Below are 26237 nucleotides of genomic sequence, written 5' to 3'. Positions count from 1 at the left end.
TAACTATAAAAACAAAAAATATTGGTCAGTCACTAGTATGAGTACAATTTCAATCATTTTAGAACAAAGTCATGAAATCAGAAGTATGTACCTCTTCAGATAAAATTATTTTAGGGAAAACATCAACTTGGGATAGTCTGAACACCCCGCTTGGTAATGCAAGGGTTAATAAAGTGGCTTCTCCATAAGATTTAACTAAAAAAAAAGATATTTCGACAGCCGACTTGTTGAATTTCACCCAAAATATTACAACTTACCATTGTTTGATGACTTCTTTCACTGCAAACATAACGAAGTTATAAAATATGAATGTATTCACCCGTGACAGACTCATCCAATCCAGTTGAAACAAATATGAACATGCACCCAAACTTGCTACCATTGCAACAATATGCATCAGGGAAAAGCTACATTGCTTATGTTGGATATAGAAAAATCAGTACAGTTACTTTTAGGACATACAAAGTATGTTTGTTATAAATGGTGCTATAAATCTTTGTCTGTAGTTTTTAAGATAAAAACTGTACTTGTCTAAATTCTCTACAGAAAGCACACAATAACAATATTTACAGTTCTTCTAATGAATTATAACAACATGGAATACTATCTTAAAAGATATAATTTTATATACTATTGTCTGAGATATTAACATTGCTTTATTATTACTTATAAACTATGATAATTTAGTAGTTAAGAAAATCATGCAGAGATTTTAAAAATGTCAGATACAAAGAAAAAGAAACTGCACTCATATGAGTTAAGGATTTTTGTTGTATAAATTCAACAATACATTTCATAAATAAACCATGTTAACAGTAGCTAAAAATAATTGGAAAATTTAAAATAAATTAGCACTATAAATCATGAATCAGCTACTCACTCTGAGCAAATGAAATACAAAATTATATAATTCATAATGATTATGTAATGAAGTAAAACACAGATCTTATATTTTACATACACCATGTATAAATACCTACAAATATGATAATGCTCAGTGCAAGTATTTACATAAAACTTGCTGTTAGAATCTCTGCAGTACAATGAATTTCCTTCCAGTTATAACTCATATCAATCTTCCCACTATTTCCCTTATTTATCATCAAGTCATAATTTCTTAGCTTAATTCTCATACTTCTATCTTAAGATTTCATCTTGTCTAAAGAATACTTATTGACATTATCCACAAAAAAAGTATTTTTGTGCAGGTATTTACTCTCAGCCTGAGGGTTTAATGTTTATTTATATATAGATGTAAATTAACTACCATTCATATACTTATTTTTACACTCCAGTATACAACTTTAGCTATTGTATTAGTTCAGTCAGAAGAACGGATTGATTTCATCTACGCTAATGTCAGTTGTAATACCAGTCCTAGGCAGCATTAATGAGATGTACTAAGTTAAGAATTATGTACCTACATAATTCTTAACATAATTACCTACATTAACATAATTAGTACCTACATAATTCTTAATTAGGTTGCTAATTTCTTTTCACTTCAGAAACAAACGAGGTGTGTGAGAAAAGTAATGAGATTGGTAACACTGTGAGCGATCTAGCAACGCTGTGTCTACCGGTCTGTGCTAGACCGGTTTGTTCATCCCTTCCACATGCTCAATACGAGTTTCAACTCCATTCAGCCAACACATTATTTTTGACAGCGCCATCAGTGAAGTTGTGTTTTTGTTGTGTGTTACGAAAATGGAGCATCGGAATTGATAGCAATGTTGTGCAATCAAGTTTTGTGTTAAACTTGGGGAATCTGCAAGTGTAACCTTTGAAAAGTTGAAACAGGTCTATGGGGAACATTGCTTATCAAGAGCACAAGTTTTCCACTGGCACAAATAATTTTTGGAAGGCTGAGAACACGTTGAAGATCAACCTCGCTCAGGGAGACCTTCAACTTCAAAATCTGATGAAAGCGTTGAGCATGTGAGGGTTCTTGTGAGATCAGACCGTCGTAAACAATAAGGAAGATGAGTGAACAGTTAAATTTAGACACTTTCATTGTACATCAAATTTTGACAGATGATTTGGACATGCAAAAGGTTTGTGTGAAATTGGTGCCAAAAAACCTCACAACGGAATAGGACAATCGAAAAAAAACATGTGCGTTGATCTTCTAGAGAGGATTGACAATGACCAAAAATTCTTCAATCGTGTGATCACAGGTGATGAATCCTGGATATTTGAGTATGATCCTGAAATAAAGTAGCAAAGTGAAGAGTGGCACACTCTGTCATCTCCTCGACAGAAAAAATGTCGAATGAGCAAATCAAAGATCAAAACCATGCTGATTTGCTTCTTTAACAGTTGGGATATCATGCATAAAGAATTTGTTCCTCCAGCACAAACTGTCAAACAAGTGTTTTATAAAAGTGTCCTTGAAAGGTTCAGGAAAAGAGTGATTTGCGTGAGACCAGACATTGTAGACAAGTGGCTGCTTCATCATGACAATGCCACGTGTCAGATGGCCATTTCCATCAGGGAATTTTTGACCTCAAAATGCATTCCTATGGTTCCTCATCCCCTTATTCACCTGATTTGAGTCCTTGCGACTTTTTCCTTTACCTGAAATTGAAACACGTCTTAAAAGAACGTCATTTTGGAACTCTGGAGAACATTCAAAAGACTGTGACTGACCAGTTAAAAGCTCTACCAGTTGAAGCCTTGCAGCACTGCTACCAGGAGTGATAACAACAACTCCACTGGTATATAGCTGGCCAAGGGAACTACTTTGAAGGGGATAATATTGTTGTTTGAAAAAAATAAAGACTTTGGTAAGTATAAAGTCAGTCTCATACTTTTCTCACACGCCTCTCAGTTCATAAGTTTAGTTTTTTATAAGTATTTTTAACTAAAATATTAAGTGAGTTTTCTTATTTAATCAGGTTCATTCATACATATTGTTGGTTGTCTTTTTGAGATATATTTAAAAATATTTTTATTCATATACTCTGTATTAACCTAGCTTTTAGGTTATTATTAATAAAAAAAATTATAACTTTTTAAAATTATGAAGATTCATTTCCAAGATATGTTGAAATTTTACTTTGAAAAGTTCTTTTCATAGTGAAAAATACAATTCATCAATGATTTATTAGTGTCAGTGGAGTAATTGTTTAGTCATATGATAAGATTTAAAAGATCTTCTCAAAGAAAAATTCCTGGTATTTTGAAAATGAGTGGTTTAAATTTACTAAGTATCATTTTTTTGATGCAATAAAAAAAATACTAATATTTTGGGTTTTAAAATCCAATAAAAAGAAATATACTTATTGTTCTGATGAGAAAATAATTTGTTTTACTTATTAGATATTAATTAATGTTACAATTAAGTTTATAAATTTGATAAAAGAAATTTTCACAAATAAAGTTTAAAACAGCTTAGTTTCACAACAATAACAAATTTCTTTCTTTACTGCTGCTGTTATCAGTGTTTGATAGCAAGTAACAATACATTTCTAAACATTTTTTTTGAATGTACATGTTTTATGCATGTGTCAATTAAAAAATTAGGTGTGATTTTTATATTTACCTGTTAAAATGAAAAAATCTTGTACCAATTTCTTCAGGACTTTGAGGAGCAGGGAACAGCCTTAGATCTTTAACAGAATACCAGGGGTAGTTTGTAGGAAAGCATCCTAATGGTTCATAACATGATGTTTCATTCTTATCCTTACAAGTAGCTGAAAGCAAAATAATTTGCTCAAATTCAACATGAAATGATAATGAATTATGAAAAGCATTAAAGCTTACTATGATTCCCATACTGCAGCACAGTTTTCACTAAGTATACAATCTTGACACTGCAGTGTTAGTTGATAGGAGCAATTGATATAAATATAAAAAAAGAACAATTCCTACTGTGCACTTTAATTGATAATTCCAACAATAATTCATTAGAAGTACCAATTAGAGTTGTTATGAACATTTAGATTATTATTAGTGTTATTTTTAGTTTAAATACTTCATACTGGAGCTTAATATGTATAAAATGATTACATTCCATTAATCCTTCTATTGTTCAAAAAAATATCAAGTTTTTTTTGCAACTACTGGTTACATAAAACATAATATAATTATTCCTAATATAATTAACATTGATCCTATAAAAACAGTACATTCATCTTGTTTGATTAAATCTAATATTGTTGTTAAAATTTGCTAAGCCAAATTGTTATTGAAATAAATTGAAAAACAAGTTTATGCTCTAAATACTGTTTTCAAAAACTTTTACTTAAAATTTAAACCTAGTTGGTCATTCCAATATTTTTTTCCTAGAATTAGGTCCTCCAAGCGTAATTCCTGGTGCTTCTTTGTTCAGGAGCAAGGGAATAGAGCCCTTGGGGCGTAGTATATAGAGTCCTTGGACATAAGCGCAGGAAAGATGTCCTCTTGTCAGCTTTGTCAACTCGCTCAATTAGTTCGATTCAGAAATATTTTGACTGGAATAAATAATTTTCCTTCTCTCTCTTAAGTTCCAACTGCTTGAACGGCCAAGCTAATTTAATTTCAACATAACATTGGTTGTGTTTGTTTTAAATTTATTTAAGTTTTCATTTTCTGGTTTATTTCTTTTAATAAAATTTTTGTTTATTTTCATACCTAATTTTGCTTTATTCTTTTAATTTGAGGTCGATTAGTAATTTTCCTATTAGTAATAAAGTTAATACACTTCTCTTTCTTTTGTATCCCCTCACCTTCATTATTACTACAGTTTATTTAACTTTTCATAGTTATAGTTTTTTATAGAATTTTAATAAGTATTTAACAATGGTTTATCAACTGTAATAATTATCTCATTTGGCTCTATTTAGAAAATGTTTTTATGAAAATTATTGCTTTAAAATGATTAGGTTTCTTTACTTTAATTACATATTTAATTTTTTGTGTTTATTATTATAATGTTCTTTTTCAGTCCTTACTTTTACATGGTGGATTTTATAATCATTGATGTTCTGGAAATTTATTTAACTGATTTATAGTATGCTTATATTAAGATAATACTTGTGTTGCTGTAATTTAGAATGCAGTTTTTTAAAGTTTAATTCTTGGGATTTTATTGTACTTAATAAAAAGGTACATAGCATATGTATATATATATATATATATATATATACACACACAATCTAGACGTATATAGAGTTTAGGGAATTTGGAAACAGTTTTATATTACTAAATGTGATTAAATGTCAGAAATAGACACAATTGTGAACAGTTTGTAATGGTCCAAAAGTGCATGCATGTGCATTCAAATGTCTGTTGTGTGAAGAGTAAAGTTGTCACACCAATTATTGAATCTAAATAAATAAATATAAAGACAATAAAGAATAGCTATTCTAAAAATTGAAATTTCTTTTTTTAGAATGTTAATGTTAATCATGAAAACACATTAATCATTGAAAAATAAGTGATTATACTTTTTTATATCAATATCTGAGTCACATTCATCAATGATTTTGTAACTGACATTAAAAAAAAATTAACAGAAAAATAGAATGTTTGATAACTTGAGAAAGTGAAAAATTTAAGTCTCCTTAAATGGATTTTAGAAAACTCAGAATAAAAAAAAAACTGTTATCATTCATGAATAATACTAATAATAATAACAAGATGGAAGTCGCATCCTGGAAGCAAAAGGATGTAATTTATTTTACCTGCTTTTGATTTCAAGCAGTTAGCTTGGTAAACTTTAGTTGAAATCTTACCTTAATAAAATGTCAATGGCCAGAGACATCAATGGTTCCTGTGGATCATTAAATTTATAGAACTAATAAAAGGTTATATAACTTTACTGCAGGTTAATGATAATTATTAGAAGCTAGTAATTAATGACCATAGCAAGTCAATGTTACATAAAATGTACAAAAAAAAAAATAAAACAATTAATTACTCTGCTTTGATAGTAAATTCTTTGAACTAAAAGTGAGATGATGCTTTACTTTCTATTAACTAAAATTATACAGTAATACAACATTAATTACCTGCAATAATGAGTGAGCAAAGAATTAAGGTTTGTTTCAGTTGGCTTTTACCGATCATTCTGTTCTATCTACAAAGAGAAAATAAATTTCTTAATACATTTTTAAATAATTTATATTACATTATAAATAATTTAGATTTATTAATTATAAGACTAAAGGTTAAGTTCAGTTTAGGCAAAAGATTTTAACATTCTGTGTTATTCTGCATTATGAAAATCTTTCTCCAGATCTACAAGTGCCTTGTAGATAACTATTATTTTTAAGGTTAGAGATTAGTCTTGAAGAATTAGGGACAAGAATGGCCTCCCTTATATTCAATAAGTTGACCTTCATTTAATTCACCTTACATCAGACAACTATCTCTACAGTCCTACATTATCCTAGAGAGAATTTTTATTACGTGAGATATTAGACTGATATTATGATAGTTCTCATAGTTATCTGCTATCGTTATCTTTTGTTTAATAATAATTACTCTTCCCTTTTAACCTGTTAGTTTATGAACAGCAGTATTTATCTCCAGTTTCATAATCATTAGATGTTAATCTATAGAGTATATTCAGTCTAGTTTCTCTATAACAAAACAGTAATTGTGAAATTTATCATTACTGACTTATTTGTGGGTTTTGGAACTCTAATTAAATCTTTTAGAGCTCAAATTATGATCCTAAAATAAATTCTTCTTTGATGTCATCGTAGATTTTTTCTTCCTCAACAGTTTAATGCTAAATTCTTCCCTCTGTATAGTTTCTACATAGTTATCATATTAGCTCTTTCTTTTCATCTTAATAGGGTCTTTTCTTTCAAACTTCTGATAAGCATTTATTTTATTTTGACTTCATTTCCCCAAAATAATTTTCTCTTATTTTTCTATATGCTTCTTCTCCATTTGCAGTAATCATATTTTTCTCTCCTTCATTATATCTCTGCATTAATCAAAGATAAATGCAGAAAAGCTACCTCTTTGACAGAGATTTGACATGTTAAAATAAGAAACAACAAATTGGGTGAGAATTATATGTTCAAAATTAACATGAGTAACCACCAGAAGTAGAAGAAAATTTCATTTAGATAGAAAAGTTAGAAAGAATTGTTTTTTAAATTCTAGTTAAAGAAGTGAGAAGTTGAGGGAGAATCTTGTGAGCAGAATTAGTTTGACCATATCTCAAAACTATTTAGTATTAGTTAATATTCAGAAAGAAGTGTAGACTAGTGAAGGGTAAAAAAAAAAAAATATTAAAATACTAGTACTCTAAATAGATAATGATGCCTGAAAAAAAAAAGGTTATCATAAAACTAAAAAAAATAAACGTGTACAGTAAACCAGTGCAATGAATGGTAACAAAAATGTAAAATTGATATTTGTTGAATTTTTTAGCAATAAAAGTATGTTTCACTGAAATTATCACCTATAATTTTAATTAAAATTTATCTGAATTTTTACCTCTTCTACTCAAAAATACAATAGGTCATAAATGATACAATGGGTTTTTGGATCCTAATGATTTAATAAGAAATTATCAGTCAGATTATTACAATTATTAGAATCCACATCATGTATTTTATGATACTTTATTTTTATCTTTATATGCAACTTAAAATAATCTATTTTTAAAAAATAATATTAATTCTATTCAGTAATTAGTAAAAGATAAGTCGTTTAATTACTCCTTGATTAGTTTCCGTCTTCATTTTGTTTCCCTCAGACTGCACTAGCCACTTATTGCCAGAATAGCATACCTGTTCTATACTGAGCTGAAATTAATGTATGTACTCACGAAGCAGAATGATTCATGAAGAATGTAACAAACCTTCAGGAAATGTTCTACTGGTGAAAATAAAGAAGAAAGCGTATATAAATGAAGGTTCAGAAACGCTTCGTTAGGGAGTATTGGTTGGCGAAGATTTCGCAATGATTTCTGCGCCTTCGGTAAATTTAATACATACTGTAATTCTTACTACTTAAATTAAGGGCTTAATTTAGTGTGTTATGGAAAATCTGGGCTGAAAAATTGAAAAAAATAGGTCCAAGGACTAATATTTTTAGTAGTTTTCAAGTAATCTGGGATAACAGACAAAAAATTGGACTCAAAAAACACAATATTTTATGTTTAAAATAACTTTGTTAGATGGATAATAAACGTATAAAATTTTTAAACATAATTTGTAGAGAATTTGATTCTGAGTAAAATGTGTGAATAAAATCCATAGAATATAATTCAAATTTTTCGCCAGCTGACACTAGCCAACGATGCGTTACCGAACTTAAGTTTGTATGAACTTTCTTCTTTATTTTCACCAATAGAACCTGTCCTGAAAGTTTGTTACTTTCTTCCTAAATTATTCTGTATACAAGATATCTCTCATTTGATGTTACTTTTTAAAAAAATGAAGTAACGAGAACTTATATTTTGGTGATTAATCTCTGATGAGCGCTTGACATTATCCGTAAATAGTCCTCAGTTTATTTTTTATTATTCTAATCTCAGAAGTTGATTTCAGAAAGCCATCTTATACGTGTTAGTTTAATTAATAAAATGAATAATACGAAATACTTTACAATAAGTTTTAATAAATTTATGTACTGCTGTATGCCAACCTGTTACTGACATCAGTTTTGTGCGCGAAACTTTGGCAACTACTGAATTCGATGTTCGAAATTTTATTCATACTTATAGTTTAGATATTCAAAGATCAGTGAAAGCAGAGACTAACGAGGGAGCACCGATTATAATTTTCATCTTTACAAACATTAATTAATCTTTTAAAATGACATGCACTATTACAATAAATTATAGAATAAACACACTTTCTGTGATTTATTGTAAAATTATCATTACAAACTGGTTAAAATAAAACAACAAAAAATTAGGTAATCAATGTATTATCTTATACGACTACATTCAAGGGTAAAAAATGTTGAAACCAACAAGAAAGATCATATATGAAAGATCATAATTTATCATTTCAGGGCTTTATTAAAACGTTATTAAACAATCAAAACAATAAAATGTAACATTAATTAATTGAGATTGCTATTTATAGCAAACCTCGAACAAATAATTTAAAATATACTGATAGTAGTGATAAATTGTATACTAATTTTATATTATTTAACATTGTAATAATTATCATTTTAATTCCAATAAAATTCAAGGAAAAGAAAACTAATCCCCATGCCAAAGCTGGTACTTTTGCACTGTAAACAAGACTATATTTTTACAAAAATTTAGACATGAATTTCTCGACTATACGTTTGATAAAAGATCTTTAATTTTACTTTTAAATAAAATATTATATTGGAGATCCTCAGCACCTGAAAGCCTGAAATCAAATTCCACAAAATTATCAGAAAATAGTAAATTTTGTCTCTGAAAAAAAAAATTAAAAACGCTCAAAAACTGCTTACAGAAAATTTTACTAAACATGTACAACTAAGACGACCATTCGTCGTTAAACAATTATCGTCAGTCTCACCTGCCACTCCTGATATAATAGTTTCTTGTCATCCGTCTTGGATATTCCTCCATATCTTCGATTTCTATGCAAGGCTATCAACCGAATAGGAGGTACTCCCGCCAAAACCTTCATCGCCACAGCCGACACCGTTCCATAGGCCGCAGAAATCTTTATCGATGTGCGGCGCTGCAGTGAAGTCAGTCTTCTCATTTCTTTTCTTCTCCAGGGCGTCGTACCATATAGGTGCTGCGTACAATTTCACCACTGTGGCGGCTGCCATCAATAACCGGCGTTTATCAGACCGTGTTCCTATCTGGAGCTCATTAAGCGACTTGGAGAATTAATGGTTTTCCCAGATTTGTTGACAACTTCCTGAAGATGTTTACTAAATAAGCCGTTCTGTGTAAACCTAGATATTTAACTTGTGGCATCATACCAACTTGTATTCCATCTACGCTGACACTAATTTGTCTTATTTTTCTTCAGCCCATCCCTGCCACAACTTGAGTCTTAAGAGGAGATAGCTGTAGTCCTTTGTCTTGAAGCCAAGTGTTGATTCTTCTGATGACCAAATTGGCTGCTCATTCCACCTCTTTCTCTGTCTGCCCAGAGACTAACAAAGCCAAATCATCGGCATAACCTATCAGCGTCACGTTGCCTGGGAAACCAAGCCGCAGAACCCCGTCTCAAATTTGATATTCCAGATATTTCATAATAATGGGCTTAGTACGGAGCATTGGGGCACACCCCCTGCACAAAGAACTTCACCTTCTTCAGTTTTCATCAGCATATCTCTTTCATGGAAGTAGCTATTTACCACGCTCTGAGATAAGAGCTGATCTCCGTAATAGCCGCCCATGGTATACTATTAAACGCATTGCGTATGTCAAGGAGGACTAGTAAAGGAATCTTCCGGGTCCTCCATATGCCGGCCCTACACGAATCTATCCAGGTCTTCACACGGCCTAATGCATCTACCGTGGATTTTCCACAAACAAAAAAAAATTAAATTGTGCTGGCGAAAGGTTGCCAGTTGTCTGTATCTCCATCCAGATACTCTCTGCAAGGAGTCGCTCATGCAATTTGCCGAGTGTTCGCAACAGATATATAGGCCGATAAGTCTGAGCTTGTCCATCTCGATCCCCCCCCCCCACGAAGGGGAGAAGATCCCGCCTCGTAGCGTGTCTGGTCGCTACACCACCCCCTCCGCTCCTTGCCAGTTGTGGCTTTAAGGGAGGACATCTTCTTGCCTTCAAACTGATCACATTCCACAGTGCTCAGTCCGGTCTCGTGAGATGCCACCGATGCAGATGCCCCGAGGAACATCTACTTCAGTAATTTCGCTCCAGAAAAATTTTTCAGACAAAACAGTTACTAGCGGTACTAGCTGCTATTCAGCGACCGAGGCGTGACAGGAAATTACTGTCTTTTTAATATAATAACAAGGGGTGCGCCTCCCCGGTTTAGTTTTATTGTATGACAAGTGAGCGGTTGAGACACGTAAGCAGTTGGTGTATGGCACCTCGCTTAGTCCGCTCACGCTGTTAGGTAAGCTCACTAGGAGCTATTAGATTATTGGTCGCTAAACTGTTTTTGAGGCACAGTACCAGTTTTTGACACGGACATTTCGTCATATGCTCTAGGGCGACCGAATGGGGTGGTGGCGGGAGAAATGCCAGTTAACCAAAAGTTCTTCCGTTGCTTCCGGTCTACGCCTTCTCAATCTCTGAAATTTACGTCGAGCCATTTGTGTAGCTCTCCGCAGGTCTGCAATTTCGCTAGGCCACCAATAACCTTTCTTTCTGGGATTGTACTACAGTCTCATGTTGTCGCTTTTTTCCTTTTAGCTAACCAATTATAATAGTGTCTAAAACAGTTCGGCCCAGAACATTCCGTCGCTCGATGCTCGAAGTTCCAGCACCTGTAGCATTTAACCTCGTCCGTCCGTTGTTAAACCCTGCAGGCGTGCCATCCAATCCGTATTCGCTCTTTACTAGCCAGTATCTTAGCGCAGCTAGCTGGAAGAAAGACCGTCACTCTTTGCATCTCTCCGTGAGCTGCTGTAAATGACGCCACCCGAACCGAAGCGTCATTTCCAATTTTTCTATCGACTGCAGTTTTTATTTCTTCATCTGTCGCATCAACGTCAAGTCCTTTTACATGGAAAATCGCCCTTCGTGAACTATGGGTGTGTTCATGTACTTGGGACCCAAGTCGTTTCACAATGTCCTCTCTTTTATTTGAGGGCTCCCTCACTGTAATTTTTATGGTGTCAGCGCGTCCTTTCCTGACTGACAAGATATCTTCGCCTATGCTACCCTTTACCTACTTTAAAAGATCAGCATAACTTACCCCCATCAGTAGATGCTGAGGGAGTAGTTAATCAAAAAATTAATTAACTTAATAAATACCGTGTGTTTCAAAATGAATATCGGGGGTTTAAACTTATGCTACTCTTGACCTGCTTTAAAAGCTGATAAACAACTGGTAAAGCTGGTTTAACAGCTGGTAACGGTGGCAAATGCACTTGATCCTTTATAAACTCCCAAAGAAAAATATCGTACGGTGTCAGATCGGGCGAACGTGAGGGCCACAGCAAACAACCCCTGTCACCCGGTGCTCGGTGATCAATCCAGCAATCGGGAAGAATTTCATACAACCAATCACGTACAGCGTTTTGTTTGTGAGGAGGCGCACCATCTTGTTGCCAAATAAAGTTCTGTTGTTCGTATTACAATTGAGAAAAGAGCCATAGTTGTAGCATATCAAGATAGTTGATTCCAGACACAGTTTCTTCCGTGAAAAAGAACGGACCATAAACTTTCCGTCGGGATACAGCACAAAAAACATTAAGTTTTGGCAAGTCTTATACACACTGCAATATTTCGTGAGGATATTCTGATCACCAGATACGCACATTATGGGAGTTCACTTTTGCATTAACATGAAATGTTGATTCATCACTGTATACAACACCATAAAGAAAGTCTTCATCGTTACGGCGCATCATTTCATTTGCAAAACTAGCACTCAAACCATAATCTGTATAGAGCTTGTAACAGCTATAAACGATAAGGACACAGTTGTAAGGGTTTCCTTAAAAACCTCCACATAGACATCACTGGAATTGGTAATTTTTGGCTAGCCTTCCTAACGAATTTCCCGGACTTCGCACAAAAGACTTTTACACGTTCAACATTGTCTTCGGATACACTCGGTCGTCCTGTTTTCCCTTTACAAATTCAGCCAGTGATTTCAAGTCTTTTATACCATCTACGAATCGTATTATCACTCGGGGGATCACAACGGAACTTCAAACGAACGCACGTTGAACGGTAATTAGAGATTCACACTTTGCAAACTGCAAAACACAGAACGCTTTCTCTTGGGGGTCGCCGTCTTTGCTATTAGCGCTTTCAAGCGGAAGGTACAAGAAATAATTTATGGGCTTGCGGACAGCTAAAACTGTTGAGTTGCTCTTTCATTTCGTGTATATTAATTAATCACTGTACGTGAACTTGACAAATATTACAAAGCTTTAAAACCTCGATATTCATTTTGAAACACTCTGTATACGAAAAAAGTAGTGAAGAAAAAAAATACTAATGGGCAAATAAATAATACATACAAAAAACCATAAAACGAGACAATAAGAATTACCTGACCTTCTTTTGGTGTATTTAAAACTGTAAAATTAACACTATTTAACAGATAATCCTGAATAATATGTACAATGTACATTGTACAAAAGAAGACTGAAAATGTTTTTAAATAATTAAAATTTTTTTTTAAATAATGGAGAAATTCTTATCCTATCTCAGGCACCTCAACAACGAATCAGTGGGCATTAGACAGTAAATAATATACAACCTCTTAACATCATTAGCTGCTGACTTCGAGGAGGCAATCATCCTACCCTAGTATACACGTAATATGTGTATTTAAAAAAGAGGGTTTTGATATGGGAGGCTCAAGATCAACCTCAGAAAAACAGTATTTTTTATTTTTTTTTTTAAATAACCATTACCAAAAAATTCCATTTGTGGTGATTCCAAGATTGCAAATTACTTACGCACATATACATATGATAGTTGCACATAAAAATGTGATTATCAATTTCAGCATTCAAATATATAAAAAGCCAAAGCCAGTGAAGGATCAAAAACGTAGTCCTAATATTATGCTTATATTAAATCATTTCTAAAAAATTAATACGATAAGATTAATTATTTACACATTATCTTAGTTAATTGCACAGTCCTCTTAAACTGAGACAGAAGGAGTTAATTTAGACGTATTAAAGTGCTTAAATTAACAATTTTTACTTATTGTATATACTGAAATACAAAAAGTTGAAAGAACTAATATTAAAATTACCGGAAGAAATAAAACCATGTAAGTTTTGACATACTATAAAATCTCATTTTGAAAAAGGATTAAAACCGAATTAAACTTCGAAAGTTATTAAAAACGTCTGAACTTTCAGCAGCTACATGTTAAGAAATGGAATGATTAATTTTCTTCTTTATATATTTAAATGATTCAGTATGATGCCGTAGTTTTAACTCCTGCATTCTTTAACTGAGGCTAATTATAAACATGAATTTTTGTTCTATGGTTTAATGACAATCATGACGAAGTATAACAATCGATTTGTTTTCCAACTAAGGTCGCTTCGCAATATTTTATTATATTTTACTCTTTTTTTTGTCGATGTCTATAGTTCACGCACTTTAACCTTTTATTAATCAGATTAGATTTTTCAAATGGTTTTTTTAATCGAATCGTGTTTATTTATATGGTAAAAATAATATTTTTAAGATAAAAACTGATGTGTAGTTACATCCATCAATGAATAGTTGATTGTGGTAAAATTTATTACTTTGACACCAATTTGTAAGAATAGCTAAACAAAAATTCATTTTAATTTTTTTTCTTCTTTTTTTTTGTCTCATTTAATAAAAATGTATTATGTATTCTGCTTTGGAATCACTATTTCGTATTTTACACCTCACCTCTGTAAAAGACCTTACCCAATAATATATTTTTATATTTTGGAGGTAAAACCATAAAATTGAAAATTGCTTTGTTTGTTTTAATTTATTTTAATGACAAGACTTTCTTTTAGTTCAAAATATTCAATAAAAAAAAATTAATTATAAATCATAAAATTACACGCACTCGAAGGTTTACGTTGCATTACGTTGAAAGAACTTTATTACTCAGCAGGCGTTATATTTCTACATTGTACGATGTAGAAATTTATTTATTTTTTCTGAACCTAAAGTTAACGTATCTTTTTTTTGTTTTACGTTTGAAGTGAGAAAATTTGCCTCAACCAAACGCCCAGTAGCCCGTACATACTGGGAGTGTGTGGTTCACCACCTACTGCAGTGGGATCCACTAAAAAACCACTCCCTCACGTAACGTGATGCTGGAATTGCCGACGATGAAATAACCTCAGAACCACGGGCACACCTCATATTCATACAAATATTTACACCTCTCATTTACACCCTATATACAAATATATATATATATATATATATATATATATATATATATATATATATATATATATATATATATATACACACACACATAACACATTCAGACACCATTTACAATCAATAATATATACAGGTCAGAATACATACACCACAGCTATGTCGGCCTCTCAGACAAAGGAACGAATCCCGCGGGAGCCATTGGTGACGACAATGCGAGGCACCCCCGCCACCCGACCCGAAGGCTGGCGCCCATCGCTGCCCCCAACCGACATCTCCGTTGTTCGCCTCGCGGTCTACCTCTATCAGTTTCTGTTGTAGCACCCTTTTAAACCACCGAGCATACACAGTCCATCCCTCACCGGAAGAGAGCATCAACCGCATGACTTCCCCCGGCGAGTTCAAATCGTCACGTGGTATTCTCCTGTCTCCATCTGGGGCACACAAAGAAGGTGTGCTCCACCGTATCCACTTCATCACAATATTGGCACAGTTCTGTGCGCCTCTTTCCGATCCTGTAGACGTAGACTCCGAACGACCCAGGACCCGACAACCACCGAGGCGTCCAGAAGTCGACCCCTCCATGCAGTCTATTAACCCAGGCAGCCACCTCTGGGATCAAGGTGTAGGTCCAGTGCCCCTCCTTTGGACTCTGCCACCTCTCCTGCCAGTCAGCCAGCAAGCGGCCCCTCGCCTCCTCTCTACCATTTGTGGCTCTATTTCTTCTTTCTTTGGCCAGCAGGTTCAACGGCGGCATATCAACCACCACCAGTGAGGCATCCAATGATACCGTCTGGCAGAGCCACCCAACTCTTATCGCCACCCTCCTATATATGCCATTCAACCTCCGGGCATTTCTCACCACTCCCACCATACCGGCCTCCCACCATACCGGTGCCGCATACAAAATCATCGATACCACGGTAGACGCCAGCATTCTGTGCTTGATTGTCTTAGGACCCCCGGCATTGGCCGTAAACATCAGCAATGCCGAGGACATTTTTTCCGCCATCCTGGCCACTTGCTGCACATGAAGTGAGAAACCCCTTGACCTATGGAGCCACACTCCCAAGTATTTTGCCGCTTCCTTTGAGGTGATCATTTCTCCATCGTATACAGATATATATGTTATATGACTTCCATTCTTTTTATTCGAAAGCTTCATAAAAAATTATTTCACGCAAAATGGATTGAATAAAGAACAGGCGAACTATTGAAAATAGTAAAAGGGACAGGAGTTGGGTTATATGCTAAGCTTCTCATGGTAGTTAAAATGTTTGCCGAGGATATTTGGAACTACAGTTCCAAATTTCTCTGCGTTGTCCTATACTATCACAAAAAAGAGGGTTCATGTTCTCTTCCTGAAAGATTGGAAGAATGAGTAGAGCATTACAGCTAAGCAAAAATGAATTCATGCCGGGCTTGGGAGAATAGTATGCATCTAAAATTTATATGGGAGTCATAGATTCATAGGTCAGACCTTGTCCAACCATGGACATCTTAATCAACGGTTAAAGAAATTTGATGTTGAGAGTTGATGCATATTGTTCTAATGATAAATTAACTAGTCAATTCGAGCCATCACTTGATGTTAGATTGCTATGTTCTCGGTGGGTTTAAAGCCATATCGTGGTGGAACCTCAAACTCGATGAGTCTGCGATGTTTAACTGGAATCGATAAATTATTAATAGATATCTTTGCTCTCTGCCTAGGTAGATCCTACCACGTCAAATATTAATGATAATAAAGGTGTGCGTACACTTACTACAGAGAGCCAAGCGGCTGGAATTATCAGTTTGAGTACTTGCTATCCAATCAAGCCGCTTAAAGATTATTATCCCTTAGTTATTTCAAGTTACTAGTTAATTTAGCTAACATTTTTAAATGTTGTTTGAATGTAGGTGTGGTGAAAGCATTATTTGACTAGGGATTCACAGTATCAGTTCTCTTAACTTACATTATAACTTTGACTTTAGTTTTTAATAATTATTTATCGGTCGCTACTAGCTGAATATTATTAATAATTATTGGTTATAGTTTCCGACTTGTAATATTAGGCAACCCCCGGAAGTGAGACGACTGAAAGTGAGTAAACACAATACCAATGCAGTCTATATTGAAAAATACAATTTTTGGAATAGTTCTTATTTCCTGTTTTTTTTTTGTCAATAATTTAAATAATCAACTTCAGTTGATTAGGGTTTCCGTAATCAAATGGGTTTTTATCTATAACGCCATAATTTTTTCGACTGCCATTTTAATAATTTCATATCTTTGTTGTAGTACGCGCATTCTACCTTCAGTCGTGAATAAAAAATGTCGAAGAGAAAGATTTGAAAAAAAAAATGGAATACTAAAATTAAGACATAATTGACTTTAGGGTAGAATATATCCACCCTCGTATAATAATATTTCCCTAAAATTGAAGGCAAACTGAGTTACATATTTACTCAAATGAACATAAAACATCATTTTCTTTAATTATCATCAGTTTTTAAAGTAGCTCTTAAAAAGTGATGATCTAGTGTTGATGAGATACAGAAGATGGAGAAGACGATGACTATAGAGGAACCTAGAGGCTAGCTGTGGAGGTGATTAAAGATCACAATGGACTGTAGTGCCATCAGTAAAGAAAAGGAGAAAAGAATAACTCTTTGAAGTGTATGAATAAGTTATCTATAGAAACAAAACTCTTATGGAAGGGGCTCAAAAATATAATTATAATTAAACCTACACTAATTTCACACAGTTGAACCGGTCGAATAAATATTTAAAAATGTGGATAGAATCATTTATAATTTGGATGTTTTTAAATTTCCCTCCGCGAACATTAGTTTCTGTGATAATGATAAATTCATAAAATTAATGTTCTAGATATTCCTGGAAGCACGTAAAAAATGTTTTAATTTTTATATAATTATAGGTGTTGTAATTCTGCATGAAGTAAACATCGATATTTTGAATTCAGAATTATAAATTAGAATTTTATAATTAATCTTAATGAGAATAATATTATAGATAAAACATTGTACTAAATTTTGATATTAAGTAGCGAATAGTTTTTATGCAAACATACATTTATGATATCAATATTTTATCTCATACTTTTTTTTTTTAATGATAGTTAATAAATAACTACTCAAAATAAATGTTTTAGAATTTTAATAAAATTGTTTTACGGAAAATCATTGCAACCAAAAGCATGTAAGTGAAATACATTTGCGAGAAGACATCTAATTCGTTTAATTTCATAGTGGTAATAAACATATATATTTTGTTTTAACATAAAATATAAAAAAAAAAAAAATATTCTTAGAGATTTACGTCTTGGTTAATCATTATTTATTTAATTGATATTTCTAATAAATAAATTATGTTTCTTAATACTGAATTATATGAACTTATTCTGACTATATTTACCTTGATTAATGAATAAGAAGAATTGACATAATAAATAAACCAATATTATTGAACTGATGTGTCGGTAGTCTAACTAGAAACTAAACGAAAAACTTGTACTACAGCCCAAGTCAAACCTTAACCTTGATAGTTTAGTCATTATCCTCTCTCAACAGCATACGGCCCAGCATAAAAAAATAATAATTTTGGTTTATAGTTCAAATTCTAGTATAAATAACCGGTAATAAATATATATTGTTTTTTGTTTACCGTATCTTTTCATTTAATTTTTTATTTTGATTAAATGAATATAAATTCAGACAATTAAGATTGTATTTTTATAAAATTAAGTCAAAAGTTTCCCATAATTAGGCTAAGAATCCTTTGGAATTGTAAGAATGAAACTAAGTGATGGATGAGAAATCATGTATGGTTAAAAGTTTGTGAGAACAAAATAATGACTAGCTATTTCCTTTAAAAACGTATTTCACATAGATTTAAAATTATTTCCTAAGACTTATTATCGACAATTTTATGATTTTCTTTTTAATAATTTTTATGATCAGTTTTAATAACGCAACATTTTCCCTCTGCCTTCCCTTTAATTTCTAAATTTTTCACTAAACACTTTAATTTAAGTAAACAGAACTACCATTGTCTTGATATTGGAACTCTTGCAATATTGCAACTCTCACTAATTATTACAATAAATATATTGATACAAGAACTGATTGCTGGAGAGGGATTGATTTTCATTTTCTCACTTGTAAGAAAACAAATGAAGTTAGACGAAATAGTATGGTATGGAAAAAATTTTCGATTTCAATAAAAACAAGTTTTTCTGTATTTCATGTCGCACATGTAGAGAATAAAAAGACTGATTAAGGGTATTATTTGGTCTGCACTATAGGAACGTGCCTATAGTTTATGTTTCTTTCTTACACTTAATTTTTTATGTTAGATAGTTCACTGTTATAATTACTTCTAAAGCTCTTTGTAGACGAATGGTAATGGTCATCGTCACCGTCAGACGAATTGTAATGGTCGGTAATGGTCAACGACTTCAAGGATTTTCAAAACAGCCAATTTTTTCTTCGGTTACAACAAATCCATCTCTATGTAGAGTAAATATTTTTTTCCAATTTCTGTTTAAATTTTAAGTTTATAGTCGATAAAAAAATTTAAATAAAATAGAGACTATTTTCTTATTTCAAATTATTCAGTTATAGATTTCAATTTTCATCACTTATTTAAGTGTTAGCCTCGTATTTTCACTGTTCATAGCATTAAAGTACGATCAGTAAATTTATTTTATGCTTCTACCTGCATCTTTTATGCAGAAATCGGTTTTTCTCTTTTATTCAGAAAGTCTACTCTTTCTAAGAGAGAAATCTGTTTATACTTTACGTTCCAAGTATAGAAACATCCTACACAAAACATTTGATGAACTTTCGGATTTCATTAAAATAAGTTCATATTTTTCTTAAAGTTCAAATCGTTTTGAAGTTGTCAAAAATCTGAAGTTGTTTTAAGATCTTTATTAAACCGGGAGACAAACAAACAAATAGGTACAATACAAAGTGATGAAATTAAGACTGACATTAAAAACAAGAAGATTGTACCTTAGTGGAGTCGTTTCCGTTATTCTATCACACAATATGTGTTATATTTTAATAAAATGTCAAATTTAATAAAATAAATTTACTTTAATAAGTACTTAAATCTACGTAAATAAAGTATTTAGGAATAGATCTTATTACTTTTGTAATAGCCCGCTTTTGATTGTATGTAAAACATTAGCAAAATGTTTAGAATTGGGGAAAAATAAATAGGTGAGGATTAAAGTATTTCTTACGAGAAATTTTTTTATGAGTGATATATTTCATATTCTTCAAAATCCTCTATCTTCCAAAAATTATTTCACCGTATCAAAATTTCTAATTGGTTTGGTTTTCAGAATTAGAACAGTTAGTCATGAAAACAAATTAATTTAATCGTTACCTAAAGAGTAAATCTCAATTTTTTAATCAGAATTTTAACAAAAGCTGAGTTAAACATATCAATTTTTTCAGGTTAATCTCATTACTTTAAATTATCTTATACATCTTGTGCTATTCTAATAATACAGCTCTATTTTATAACGAATAGAATTCTATTCTTAAAAATTTTAATTTTATCCGTATTCTATTCGAATATCGATTTCTAAAAAAAAGGTTTATATGTGCCAGTCATTAAAATAGAATAATAAAACTACAAATACATGAAGAAATTGGCTATTTTATGCGGAATCGGTTCACCTTAATTCAGATTTAAATCCTATGCACGCTGCTGTATCAAAGAACTAGTTTCTTAGTAAAAATCGAACAATAAAATAACTTGAAAATTTTTTAGTTAACTTTTCAAACAGCATTCAGGGAAAGTAGCAACAGTTTTCATTTTAACGAACGAAATTAGGCGGATTTTTAAACCAGCAAGCATATTACCACTTTTTTGCTGTTTATTTAGTTTTCATACAGCTGCAACGATAAAAATTTAAAAAAGGAGTATATTTTCGCTGAATAATGTTTTGTCATTTTTGGAATGCAATGAACAAATGGAATCTAGTGTCTTCGCACATCATAAGCTTCAAATGTGTCTATACAAGAAGCTGATTACAAAATTATTTCACTTTAAGATACTGTTTACAGGAAAACCTGATCAGCCAACATCTCACTGTCTAACCCTCCTCTCTGCTGTGTAGTAAACAGTTAAACGTACAACTAAATCTCAATCCATTTTACCTAGCTAAAAGTATTTAGGTTTCGGGAACTACCATTTATGGATGCTCATGTCTACAACACATTATGCTCGTTACGAACTACGTTTTTCACAGAAAAATAAAAATACGTTAGGTTAACAAACCAATAAAATCATCCCTATTTTTCTCTTAGATACGTTTCTTTCATCCATTTTTTTTCTACCACTAATTCTAATTATTTTGTCACCAACTTCAAGATACGGAAACATACATCGTTTTCCGACTTTAAATTTAATTTTACTTGAACAATACAATTTTTTTTTCAATTCATATAATTTTTAACAGGTCAGTTTTGTTAGTAATAGTCAGCGTACTTACAGAATCAAAAATTTATATTCTGAAAACTTAATCTTATTAATATTATTTGTTATTAGTTTTATGTTTAGCATTTAGCAACCACAAAATGTAATAATTGGAATGTTTGAAAATATAGCTTCTACATGTCATTCTGAATTAAACATTTTATATTTAGATCAATTTACTGATCCCTACTCTACTTGTTTTACTGTACATTGCCTAGAAGTTTGAAAACCAACTTTCGTGGAACCCCACTCTACATTTTACTTTTGTAAAACTAATTTTTTTTTTTTAAGTAGTTCTTTTAAAAGTAGTTTATTTACATTCTTGTATTTCATTTAAAACTTTTAATGGCTTTATTATATATATACTTCAGTGATTATGTCAAACTTCAAAGTAATAACTGAACTAGATTTTCTGTATAAACTGTAGCGTAATACAGTTTACCATTGTTAACCCGTTCCTTTTGAATTAAGACAGATTTTAATCTCCACGTATGTTAGCTGAGACAGGATTCTGCATTGTATTTTAGAAACGAAGGGTCTAAAAACATTAAATTTTCTAAAAAAACATATAGTACACGTTTTTATTATTTATTTAATTTAATTAATTTGTTAAAAACTATTTTAAACAATAAAATTAGTATTAGATTTAAGACTTTGACGTACTCATTCTAGTAAATCGATCCCAAGTTAATACTAACTTGGTGAAACCAGTACTTCACAGTTTGTTGGCAGTTAAGGCATCTCACTGATGATGTACATAATGAAGTCAATTATGTAATTCATTATCAGTCATAATTAAATTATCTGTTATAACTTTTTCATTTTTCATGGACTGTAGTATCGATAAGACTGTAGTATAGATCAGTGATTCTCAACCCCTGTGCCGCGGCACTTTTGTGTGCCGCCAAATTTTGTAAATATATAATAATGTTAATATTAAAAAATTATTAAAAAAAAATAAAAATATATTTAACATGAATATATATTTAAATCCACAAAAAAAAATTATCTTATTATTTACTTTGCAAGGCGTTTTTTCTTAGTGCCGAATTGTGATGAAGTGGCATGTATAGCAATAGGAATTGTCTTCAGTTGGCGCACGCTTGTCATTTCTGCGTATAAACGTGTTGTTTTAGTGATAGTTGGAATTTACAAGGTGTTGCATAGTAGTTACTGCACCTTTTATTTCGTTAAAATTAGCAAACGTTATTATTCGGTTTATTATTAATTAATTTGCATATAGTTTCAAATTATAAATTTGTAAACTTATTAACTTTGCAGTACACATATCCATTGATTTACAACGTTTACTTTTTGTTTTTATCGCACTCTACGAAATACTACTGTGATTGAATCTCTGTGTACACATCTCTCAAAAAATCCCGAGCTTATGTGCTGAATTGCTGCACGTATACAGTGTCCGCATTTATTCACATAAAATTTAATTTTTATTTACGGAAAATTGTATTTGAGTGAAAGTTATACAATTTCAGAAAGGTTAAATTTTCCATATTCATAAATTACAAGTTATTGCATAATTTTGATAATTATAAATTCAAATGTTATATTTGAACCATTTTTTTTTAATTTTTCGACAATATTTTTTTTTATTTTTTCAGACCCTTCTAAAAATGGACAAATGGATAAAAAGAAAAAAGTGTAATGATGAAAATAGAGATAATGATGACGTTCACGACCAAGTTAATGAACCAACCCCCGAAACAAGTAAATATACACCTTTCTCAAAACAGTACGTTGTCCCTCGGAAATATAATGATGATTTTTTAAAATTTGGATTTACCTCGTCAATGGAAAATGACATAGTTGTTCCCGAGTGTGTAATATGTGGTTTTAAATTATCAAACAGTGCTATGGTTCCTAGCAAACTTCAACGTCACTTGGTGACTAACCATCCTTCGCTTTCAACAAAAGAGAAAAGCTACTTTGAAAGTTATTTATCATCAAAACTTAAGCAAGGAAAAAATTTAAAAAAACAATTATGTGTGTCTGAAAAGGCTCAAGTCGCTTCTTATGAAATCGCTGAATTGATTGCAGTAAAATTAAAGCCTCATAATTTGGCAGAAGAAATTATATTACCTGCGTGTCGTAAAATTGTTAAAACAATGATTGGTGGATCTGCTGATATTGAAATTTCCAAAATACCCCTTTCAAATGATACAATACATCGCAGGATAAAAGACTTGTCTGAAAATATTGAGCAGAATACTGCAAAAACTCTTGCAAATTCGAATTTTGCTATACAAATAGATGAAACAACCGATATTACAGGAAATTCTCAATTAATTGCATTTGTTAGGTTTATTCACGAAAATGATATTATTAATCAATTTTTATGTTGTCGAGAGTTATCTGATTTTACAACTGGTAAACATATTTTTAATGTAATCAATTCATATTTAGAAGAAATTAAAGTTTCTTGGAAGACATGTATTGGAATTTGCATAGATGGTGCTCCAGCTATGACTGGACATATAAAAGGATTTGTTGCACATATTAAAGAATTAAATGAAAATATATTAGTTACCCATTGTTTTTTGCATCGAGAAGCACTTGTAACAAAATTTTTGCCATCAGATTTAAAAATAGCTCTGGTACAATGTGTAAAAATGGTTAATTATATCAAATCTAGACCATTAAAAAGTAGATTATTTAAAGAATTATGCCAAGCAATGGAAGCCAAGTACGAATCTTTATTACTCCATACAGAAGTAAGATGGTTGTCCAGAGGAAAAGTTTTATCTCGTGTTCTGAAATTAAAAGATGAAATGAAAATTTTTTTTGAACAAAATAAAAATCATGAATTTGTAAAACTGTTGGAAGATAAAATATGGTGCACTAAACTGGCTTACTTATCAGACATTTTTGTTATTTTTAATAACATCAATTCAAGTATGCAAGGGCCTAATGAAAATATCTTAAACTCAACCGATAAGCTGGTGGGACTCAAAAAACAAATAACTTTATGGAAAAATAAAGCTCAAGAAGGCAATTTAGAAAAGTTTGAGTCAGTCCCTAAAGACAGTTATAAAACAATTAAAGTAATTGTTCTTGATCATTTGACAGCGTTAGAGGAGAGAATTGTTCATTATTTCCCAAAATTAGATATTAAGAAATTTGATTGGGTTCGTAATCCATTTCTCATTACGGACACTTCTGTATTTGACTTAACTTTGAATGAAGAGGAAGAACTTATTTTGCTTTCCAGTAATCGAGATTTAATTTTAAAACATTCAGAAGAATCAATTAATTCATTTGGATTAACATCAGATGCGAGTATCCAATCTTAGCCAAAAAAGCTTTATACATTTTATTACAATTTTCCACATCTTATTTGTGTGAATTCGGATTTTCAGCATTAGCCAACATTAAAACTAAAAAAAGATCAAGATTGTTAAATGTAGAAGACGATATGAGAGTAGCATTGTCATTTTTACGACCAAATATAAATGAAATTATCAAAAAACATCAAGCTCAAATTTCGCATTAAAAATATTTTAATTATTAGCTTTTAATTTAATCACGTAATAAAGTTTAGTTATTTTGTAGTATGTATTAGTTTAATTTGCATATTTAACAATTTGTCATAAACTATATTTATTCAGTGTGTTGTAATAAGACAATAGTTTTTATTTTTTTCTTTATGTGCCGCCAAATTTCGAAATCGTTTAAAATGTGCCGCAGCAGAAAAAAGGTTGAGAACCACTGGTATAGATAGTAGCATCGAGAAGACCGTATTAGATTTTTTAACGTTATGTTTTTTTTTATAAATATATATAAATAAATACACAAATACTTTTTGCAATAAAAAAATTCTTAATTATAATTTTTCTAAAATTCCTTAATTATAAATAATTTTTTATGAAAAACAAAAAGTTCATTAGTTTACGAAAACATAATAAAAATTAAAAAAAAAAAAAAATTGTGTGGTCTTAATAATCTTTTAGATCCATTGTTCTAAAATATTTGAATTCATACTGTGCGAGTAAGAAATTTTAGCTAATTAATTTTAAAAATTTAACTAAGTAACTTAAGTAACTGAGTATGCAAATCATACGATTAATGTTTGCCAATTTTCTTTACCTTTTTAAATATATTGAATTAAAATTTAACTTCTACTCTTACAAAATAAAATTTCTTTTATAAGAAATTTACATGTATCAAATCTATTTTTATCTATCTTTAATGTTTCAAAACATGTTTTAGGGCTAGCGACTGACTTTTCTTTTAACCTCTGTCCTATTCTTTGGTAAATGTTCAAATTCATTTCTTAATTAACTAAGGAAATAAATACTTTTTGTTGATTCATGATGATAGTTAATGTTAACTATCATTACACAAAACACATAAAAGAAATTGCATTATTAATAATATATATAAAACGGAATTTGTTTCTTAATTTTCAGTTTTTTAATAAAGAAATCAATGCATTTATTTCTGCCAATTTATTTCATAATGCATTTATTTCTGTTGAATTTGCAGATACTGTACTTTGCGATACTGTATTAATTATGTTTTTAAAATGCTGAAAAATTTCTTGATCTTTTCAAGTATTTTCAATGTCTTGAAAAGAAGACCATTTTGATCTTCTTATTTTTATCATCTCATACGCGTCCTGTAAAGACTATAAATGATATATTGGGCAGTTATTATTTATTTTTTAGTTATTCATTTTAACTTCTCTTAGTCCGTAAACATTTGCACATGTTTAGTTTAATCATTATTGTTACTATTATCACTTTACCACTTTTATCACCGGTT

General features: G+C 31.2%; 2 protein-coding genes across 2 annotated transcripts in view; one reads left to right on the top strand and one right to left on the bottom strand.

Annotated features, from left to right (window-relative positions):
• LOC142332529 (pancreatic triacylglycerol lipase-like) overlaps window positions 1-18521 on the bottom strand; it is a 56944-nt gene extending 38423 nt beyond the window's left edge. Inside the window, exons 1-3 of the mRNA XM_075378979.1 lie at window positions 18381-18521; window positions 5994-6061; window positions 3545-3695 (exon numbers count right to left, since the gene is read on the bottom strand). Of these exons, the coding sequence (XP_075235094.1) occupies window positions 3545-3695; window positions 5994-6051 (209 nt within the window). The 5' untranslated portion in view covers window positions 6052-6061; window positions 18381-18521. The remainder of the gene's footprint in view (window positions 1-3544; window positions 3696-5993; window positions 6062-18380) is intronic.
• A 4568-nt stretch (window positions 18522-23089) lies between these two features.
• Window positions 23090-24766, top strand: LOC142317843 (zinc finger BED domain-containing protein 5-like). Its single transcript, XM_075354393.1, has 3 exons — window positions 23090-23843; window positions 23925-24159; window positions 24370-24766. The coding sequence occupies exons 1-3, from the start codon at window positions 23090-23092 to the stop codon at window positions 24764-24766; spliced, it is 1386 nt and encodes a 461-aa protein (XP_075210508.1).
• Window positions 24767-26237: the final 1471 nt, after the last annotated feature.

This window comes from Lycorma delicatula, chromosome 1 (genome assembly GCF_047948215.1).
Source record: "Lycorma delicatula isolate Av1 chromosome 1, ASM4794821v1, whole genome shotgun sequence".
Classification (NCBI taxonomy): domain Eukaryota; kingdom Metazoa; phylum Arthropoda; class Insecta; order Hemiptera; family Fulgoridae; genus Lycorma; species Lycorma delicatula.
The sequence above is the reverse complement of the archived record's forward strand: the minus strand, read 5'-3'. Positions and strand labels throughout refer to the sequence as shown.